Raw genomic sequence first — 8174 nt, 5'->3', positions numbered from 1 at the left:
ATGAATTGAATGGATCGTACAGTTCTGGTTCTTGAGGCACAACTCTTGGTAACTCGCACGGCTGAACAACATTCCTTATTTTCGTGTTGTCGTTACGCGACGATCAATATCGCTGTGATAACCGGGACGAGAGAGAATAATAATCTGCACCCGAATGGAAAACCCATTTTGTGCATCCTAAAGTTAGTATACATCCTTAAATTTTTTAGCGAATCCTCCTAACCGGTCTATGGTAATTAATGATTGTGAAAATGTTAGATATAGCTGTTTTATTTTTTCACTTGATGTGCATTAGTCCAGTGTAACAAGTTTACTTTATAACAATCTATGATCCTCTGCTGACTATTTTCAAAAAGATAGCATTTCAATACTCTTTCAACAATTTCTGTTACTAAACTCCAAAAACTCCACTAACTAACTAAGCCAACTCACAACGTACCCCACGATTTCCTCTCTAACACGCAGCAAATCCTCTGAATCGAGCGGTGTCTCCGCTATCCAATCGAGTGATACGACCGCGCCCTTTATAACGAACGCATTGGCCAGTAGATTCGTATAGTCGGTGAGCGAAACTAACCGGGTCGGATCGTGCTGGGCATTCACGTAAACCACATTCGTGACGCGTGGATCATCCGCACCGAAGTGCAAATTCGTCAACCGCACACCGTCATACACGACGGACTGATCGATCCACTCACCAAACACCGCCCGGCACGTGTCGATAAAGTACCGGTAGGTGATGCGCGTCCCAAACGGACTGCCCCCGGACGACGACGTCAGGAACCATCCGAACTCGGTGCACAGCTGGTACGTGCGCTGCCTAATGCCAAAGTCCGCATTGTTCGGTACGCCAACTTCCTCGTCCAGTGCGCTCGCAATGTTGCTCTCGAAGTCAAACGGCACGCAGTCGAACGCACCGTACCGGCGCTCGAAAAAGTTTGCCAAGACTTCCAGCGCCGTCTCGGCCGGATCGGCAAGCAGTTCGGCGCACATGCGCGTCACCGAGTCGGGACTGGCCTGGCCAAACATTTCCGCCTCGAACGAACTCTTCAGCCCGTAGAAGAACGTTTCGATCGTGAGCGGATCGTCGGCCCGCAGTGGCACACACGTGCGGAACATCTCCGACAGGCGGCCGTACAGTCCAGCTTCTATCAGGTTCTCGGCCGTGCGGAATCCACGCCACACGATACCATAGCAATCGCCATGCCCGAGCGTACGAATCGTTTCGCCCATATCCTCCCCGTACTCGGCAAAGTCAACTCGCGCTATGACGGATGCGGTCGACCCGTAGGCACCATCGATGAGGCTGGGGAATCGCTGCCGGGCCCAGATGGCAACCGCTCCGCCATAGCCGAGTCCGTGCAGGATGACCTTCGCGTTCGGGTCACGCACTACCTCGCGGCGCAGATGTTCAATCCATTCGATCAGATCGATCAGCGCCTGTTCGACGCTCAGAAACCGCATGTTGGGCGCGGAATAGTCCCTACAAAAGGTAAAAATGTGGTTCATTACCAATTTATAACGGCATTTTATGTTTTCCCGGCATCACTCTTACCCAACTGGCGAGCTGCGACCGTAGTACCGATGCTCGTTGCTAAACAGCCAACCACCTTGCCGTCGCGCAATGTCGTGAAACAGCCCATTCTCGATGAAATACGGGTTCAGTGCATTGTTGCCTCCGACGACGATGAAAATGGGTCCACCCGGTCGATAGTACTCGCCGTTCGAGACGTAATTGAACTCGAACGTTGCTCTGTTCTGCACGTCAAAATGATCGACGCGTGTACGAAATCGGAATGCTTCCGAACGCTGCGCCACATATCCAGCCGGTACGTTCGCATCGGTCCTCGGATGGAGAAGATCTAGCAGCAGCGGTCCAGCATTGCTTCCGAATGCAACTGCAGCAAGTGCAGAGAATATGGCAACACGAATCGGAACAGCGTGTGTACGTGTCATCCTGTGTGCGAAAAGGGTAACGCCGAGATACTGAAACAGTTCTGCCAGTGGCCAGAGCAGTTTAAAAACGCGATGTTCGGGACTCCCTAATCCTCCGAGTCAAGATATTGGTGGTTTCGTATCGCGAAACAGGTGCAGAATCACCGGAAGGGCTGTTTTCCATTGTTGCGGTTGCATGTATGCATGGTATCAGATAATGAAATTAGTCACGCGCTTCGATAAACCAAATTTATTGTGCCAAAGAGATTAAGCCTTCCAAGTGCTATCGGTCGATTCTGATGGGCTGTTTTATTGAGGATTTTGCACTTTAATTCCAACAACCATGTGATGAGATTGTTTATTTACGGTTACATAGCTTAGCTCGTAAGGGAAATCAAATAACCATTACTTGAAAGATAAGTTGGCGATCGACGGTGATCATCTTCTGCAGTTTGCAAATACTCAGAAGATCTTTCAGGACGTCACAGAAGTATATATTCATATCCTAATTTCTTTAAGCTCCGTATAGCTACCCAGAAAGCTTTATATTAGTGATGGGTCATATTATTCATATTCGGACCCAGAGTCGGGTGCGAGCCTGTTGGAATCGATTCCAACCCGTGGGTGCAGTCGGTACACATACCGGAATCGTTGCACCTACTGAACATACTTCTGTCTATGAGGTTGATCCTTACGACTCCGGGGACGCTTAGGGATGGATCCGACCCGGTAGGTTCGGGTCAACTCTCCCATCACTACTGTACAGTCAGTCCAAAAAGTATTCGTCTAGCTGAATATTTCACAGAAAAAGGCGAATTATGGCCGCAATACGTATGGGGCGATAAAAGTAATGATGAGGTTTGATAAAGGGACCATCAATACACACGTTTTGCTAAAAAAATAAGCATTTAAATAGTGCAATAGCAACCAAAATACATAAAAACTAAAAAAAAGTCGTTTGATGGGCGCGCAACTAGTATTCGTCCATCTAGCTTTTTAATTATTTACACTGGACAAACACTACGTAGACGTGAATTAAATTTATTATTATCAATCAGCTAGTTACTTCAATCTAAACTAATGCATTTCTGTTGTTTTAATTGCACTTCAAGCGATCAGAGAATCACTGTAGGCGGGGAAGTTAAATGAATGGAGCATGATGGCGAAAATTGTATCTTAATCCTATGGATAACCTATCCTTTCCATTTTTGAAGATTACAAAATGTTTGGGAGGCCTCGTTCCTTCATTTGATCAAAGTTTGGCAATTTTTCTGACACTTATTGTGTGACAAACTACCATGTAAGCAGCCATATCTGACGGTTAATCCAACGAAAGAAGTGGTTTAATGTCCAAAAAATCAAATTTTACCAAGGAATAAGTGCATTTTGTGATGGCCAATAAGATCAGGACAAGAGATGGGTCACATTTGGTTGATGGGTCATGCTGCATTTCATCGTAACTGGTCATGTAATAGCTTGAATGAGTGAGTAGTTACAATCATGTTTTGTTTGAATAATACCATACACAGAAAGTGACCAAATCTGTTTAGGTGCATCAAATAATTAAGGAATTTATTTCAAATTAGGCTCTACTAACATATTAAAACATGTTTAAATCGCCAAGGTCATACGGCCGACGTCTACCATAGCGAAAACAGTCTACTAAGATGCAACATCAAAATCTCGTGTAACGGTAGCATCATGAAGTCATGATACTAGGGCTCAGTGAGGTAAGGTGAGCTAGAAAAATGATTCAAAATGATAGGAGACGAGATGGAGATACATATTAATGCAGTTTTTAAGTACTTTGAGTCCCAGTTCTGAGAAATTTTACTTAAAATGTATCACATGTTTCAAGAACAGCCGAGCTGGAGAACATACAGGGCATTGTCATTTGCCCGAAACTCCAAACCAGCTGAAACCAAACTGATGAAAATGATTTAGTAGACTCTCAATATGATATCAGTTGCCAATTTTTCAATGGACCTTGGCCACGTAGTCCGAAAATGCAATATTTCTACCAGAGAATAATTGGAACAAGTCTTGTAGGATGAGTGGGTCAAAATACGCCTTTTTAAAGGTTCAAATGAGTTCTTGCGTTGTGTAGGTAGTCACCAATAGTCATAAATGCAATAAAAAACACGATCAGGACATTTTTTGATTCCATAACGTTTGTTTTCGTACGCATATTATGCCAAAAGTCTGATGGACGAATACTTTTTGCGCGCTCATCAAACGACTTTTTTTTAATTTTTAAATAATTTAGTAGTTATTGCACTATTTTAATGGTTATTTTTAGCAGTACGTGTGTATTGATAGTCCCTTAACCCATGATAAACCCCATGATTACTTTTACCACCCTTTGCCTATTGCGGCCATAGTCCGCCTTTTTCTACAAAATATTCAGCTAGACGAATACTTTTTGGACTGACTTTATGTACTAGTGGTCTCGACGGGTAGGTCTCGGTGCACGACAAATATGATTTTTTAACAAGAAGTGGTGATAGAATTTTTCTTCGTATTAACATATCAGTCATGTCTTTTAATTGCGAGTTTTTCACCATTGATAAGAAAATCAAAATGGAAGTTAGGTATTACTGCAACAAATACCAATATCCAACGGTGTTGAATACCGCCGACAAATGTCTATTTAAGAAGGGATGAGCTAACTTGTCTTATATTCAACGTAGCTCTCCGTTACTCTGGGGCAATGATTTAGAAATCAATCTACTACTAAGTCAAAGGCAATCCGTATCTTGTCTCTCTTATACATTAGATCAACTATGGACGGTAACACGGCTACGTGTCGATAAACCCAACCAGTTTTCGAGACTGATTGATCCCTAATGCCTTCGCTGTTTATTAAGGACTACTGATCACGCTGATCTGCCCGGATTAATGTCTAAGTGCTAAGCAGATCACTTAGAAAACCTTCTTAAGGCTCGTTGTCTACGGTAGTCGATTGTTTATCTCTTCAAAACAAGCTCACCAATTTGTGGTGTTGTTCACAAGGGCTTGTGTTGTATTCTGAAAAGAGCCTCAATTGTTTTTGTAGTTGTCTCTTAACCAGAGTTACTGTTACCATAGATCGCGGATGGACTTGGATGGATATAAAACTCTTATTGCAATTGCACATCGATCATGCTCTTATCTGATGCGAATAAGACCTCTTTGCCTTTCTTTGCCACTCTTTGTCTTTATTATTCGCTTTACTTCTGTTATTGGCGATCATTTCATGATTATGTTCTTGGAGTGTATGTTTCAATGGTCTGGTATCCGAAAGGAATGAAAAGGGATCCAGAGTTTATCGTTGTTGTTGTGTTTGCTACTTTTCTCGAATAGAGAAGAATGCGTTACTCTCTCATGTTGCTCTCTAAGGAAGGAGCGCAACTGACCATAGAGATCCAAAGCTATTGTAACCATGGTAACAATAACAACAACAACAACAACAGCCACATTGCTGTGATCCACACTTAGACATATGACTCTGGATAGTCAACGTCTTTAAATGAGAAAGTAAGCCTCCGAATATGGGAGTTGCAAACATAGGTTCGAACGAACATAGGAGGATACAACCTTTTTCGCCAAAATAGAAGAAAAAGAAGGCGCGATCCACACTATTCCAGCCTGCGAACGAAACAATATGGTAACATTACGCAACAAATTAACGTCAGCGTTTGTTTACGCTTCGTAACAAAGTTTACAGCTTGTTTGTACAGATCGGCAACACAGTACAGGAGCGCGATTAATAAAATATCAATCAACAACTGCTAATCGGAAGTCGCTCCAAGCCTGATAAGATAGGCCGACGATATCGGAGGCCGATTATTCAATTATATGATCCACATGGGTTCCCCAGCATGAGGCACAAGGTAAGATCGTCGGATAAGATTAGTAATGTCCGTTAGCCTTCGGCCAGAGCCCTGAGAAAGGCAGGAATGGGAACGACCAGGATTGAGAAAAAACAAAACACACTCGGAAGTGAAATTGTTCTGTGTGTAATCCTTTTAATCCCTTAAGGTATGATATCAACACGGAAAGCAGTAGAAGAAGGAGTCCTTTACGCATTGAAATACCCATTTCCGCCCCATTGATCTACGATTTATTGCATTCGCTGTTGGAAGGTGGATTAGCATTCCTCAAAGCAAAGCAAAGTCGCGCGATCGCTCTGCTAAGTACGTAATTGCGGTAACGATAACAGCTGCATACCTACCTGGTTGGCTAATCGAATTAATCGCGCACAGCTGTCTGTTACGTGCTGACCCCGTACCGTGCTCCTTATCAGCAAAAGAACATTTCCCCTCTGCTTGCCAATAAATGCCTTTAAAAAACACTCCCCCTCCTGATCGATTGTGATAGGAATGAAACGATAATCCAAAGGGCACACAAAGGGGCCACGATTTGTTTTATGTTGGCTTTATCAAGCCGAATGTGTTTATGGCTTTTAATTGGTCAAACTAACGCTCTGCTTACATTATGCAATCGCTCCGCCGAAAGGAGATGGGTGGAACTGTGCGTGGGGTGGCTAGTGGCCCCAACTCCTTCGCCAACTGCCTCGCGCTTTCCACACTCACTTCCGGAACGGGCTGATCGACGATCCGAGCCAGGTGGTGATGTACTCCTCCGCCATGTGCTTGGTCTCGAGCATCTCCTCCGAATCCATACCGCTGATCGCGCGGATATCCTCGGTGTAGAAGGCGGCGGGCGTGACGCGCGCATTGGCCAGCAGGTTCGTGTACTCGGTGATGGACACGTGACGGAACGGATCGATGCCACCGTTCGTGTACAGCACGTTGGTGATGCGCGGATCGGTCGCACCGAAGTGGAAGTTCGTGAGGCGCACGCCATCGTACAGCACTTCCTGTGTGAGCCACTCGCCAAACACGGCCGAGCATTCGGCCAGGAACAGATCGTACGTCACCTTGGAACCGAACGGCTGGTCGCGCGACTTTGCCGTCTGGAAGAAGCCAAACTCGGTACAGATGTGATAGTTCAGCTGGCGCAGACCGAACTCCGCGTTCTGGGGAGCATCCACCGACTCGTCGCCCAGGATCGAGATGAAGTTCTCGAACGACAGATCGAAACAGTCACGGATCTCGGAGTAGCGATCCTTCAGGTAGGCAGCCAGCGCTTCCATTGGCGTTTCGTACTGCTCGTCCGTCAGCACGTTGCACACGCGCTGCACATTCTCAATGTTGAAGTCGTCGAACATGGACAGCTCCAGCGACAGCGTCATCAGATGCAGGAACAGCTCAACCTGCAGCGAGTTCTCCGCGTCGAGCGGATCGCAGGTGTTGAACATGCTGGACACGATATCGGTACGGCCGGCGTCGAGCAGGTTCTCGGCGGTGTGGAACGCACGGAAGATGGAGTTGTAGCACTCGTCGCTGCCCTTGATGCGGATCGTGTTGCCAAAGTCCTCGGTGAACTCCTCGAAGTTGACGGTCGCGCGCACGGTAGCACTGGACACCCAGGCACCGTCGATGATGTTCGGGAAGCGCTGGCGGGCCCAGGAGGCCAGTGCACCGCCGTAGCTGAAGCCGTGCAGGATGACCTTCGCGTTCGGGTCGCGCATGACCTCGCGCCTCAGGAAATCGATCCATTCGATCAGATCAAATAAGCTCTGTTCCGTGCGCAAGAAGCGCAGATTCTCCGACGACAGATCCCTGCCAAACAAAAAAGTGGGGAATGACGATGACAGTTAGCGCTTGAGCAAGTGCAGAGGATGATACTAGGTGTACTCACTCAGTCGGAACGCTGGTGCCGAAGTAACGGTGCTCGTTGGTAGCCAGGAAGGCACCCTGCAGGGCGGCAATATCCTTGAAGTGCGTTTCGTCGATGAAGAACGGATTGGTACGGTGATGGCCTCCGACGACGATAAACAGCGGGCCACCCGGGCGGTAGTACTCATCGTTCCACAGGAAGTTAAACTCAAACGTGTCGCGGTTCTGCGGGTCAAAGTGGTTGATGCGCGACGTGAAGCGGTCCTCAACGATGCGCGGGTTCGGCACGTAATCCTTCGGCACCTTCGGGGCCTGGAAGTTGGCACCGAACATGCCGCCGAGCAGCTCCATGGGCAGCCGGGACCGCTTGCCGGACGGTACCGTCTTGGCGAAGGTGGTCGAAACGACCGCCACTGCCACCAGCAGCACTAGCGTAAGCTTCATCCTGTACTCAATGCGCGTGTTCCCTTCCCTTTCACTAACAATATACACAACGGAATGGTCAGCCGGCGTCCG

General features: G+C 46.8%; 2 protein-coding genes across 2 annotated transcripts; both read right to left on the bottom strand.

The window, feature by feature from the left end:
* Nucleotides 1-254: 254 nt before the first annotated feature.
* Nucleotides 255-2070, bottom strand: LOC121590148 (putative serine protease K12H4.7). Its single transcript, XM_041909574.1, has 2 exons — nucleotides 1556-2070; nucleotides 255-1483 (listed from the first exon to the last, which is right to left on the bottom strand). The coding sequence occupies exons 1-2, from the start codon at nucleotides 1954-1956 to the stop codon at nucleotides 415-417; spliced, it is 1470 nt and encodes a 489-aa protein (XP_041765508.1). The 5' UTR covers nucleotides 1957-2070; the 3' UTR covers nucleotides 255-414.
* Nucleotides 2071-6335: 4265 nt separating this feature from the next.
* On the bottom strand, nucleotides 6336-8174 carry LOC121589647 (putative serine protease K12H4.7). The gene is made up of 2 exons (XM_041908724.1): nucleotides 7681-8174; nucleotides 6336-7601 (listed from the first exon to the last, which is right to left on the bottom strand). The coding sequence occupies exons 1-2, from the start codon at nucleotides 8100-8102 to the stop codon at nucleotides 6506-6508; spliced, it is 1518 nt and encodes a 505-aa protein (XP_041764658.1). The 5' UTR covers nucleotides 8103-8174; the 3' UTR covers nucleotides 6336-6505.

Source organism: Anopheles merus, chromosome 2R (assembly GCF_017562075.2).
Source record: "Anopheles merus strain MAF chromosome 2R, AmerM5.1, whole genome shotgun sequence".
NCBI classification, from domain to species: domain Eukaryota; kingdom Metazoa; phylum Arthropoda; class Insecta; order Diptera; family Culicidae; genus Anopheles; species Anopheles merus.
The sequence above is the reverse complement of the archived record's forward strand: the minus strand, read 5'-3'. Positions and strand labels throughout refer to the sequence as shown.

Bases quoted from the DNA above. Each gene is read 5' to 3' on its own strand.
- LOC121590148 (XM_041909574.1), bottom strand. From the start codon at position 1,956: ATGACACGTACACACGCTGTTCCGATTCGTGTTGCCATATTCTCTGCA. The intron at 1,484-1,555 runs GTAAGAGTGATG...TACCTTTTGTAG, and splicing joins GGTCGCAGCTCGCCAGTTGG to GGACTATTCCGCGCCCAACA.
- LOC121589647 (XM_041908724.1), bottom strand. From the start codon at position 8,102: ATGAAGCTTACGCTAGTGCTGCTGGTGGCAGTGGCGGTCGTTTCGACC. The intron at 7,602-7,680 runs GTGAGTACACCT...TTTGTTTGGCAG, and splicing joins GGCACCAGCGTTCCGACTGA to GGATCTGTCGTCGGAGAATC.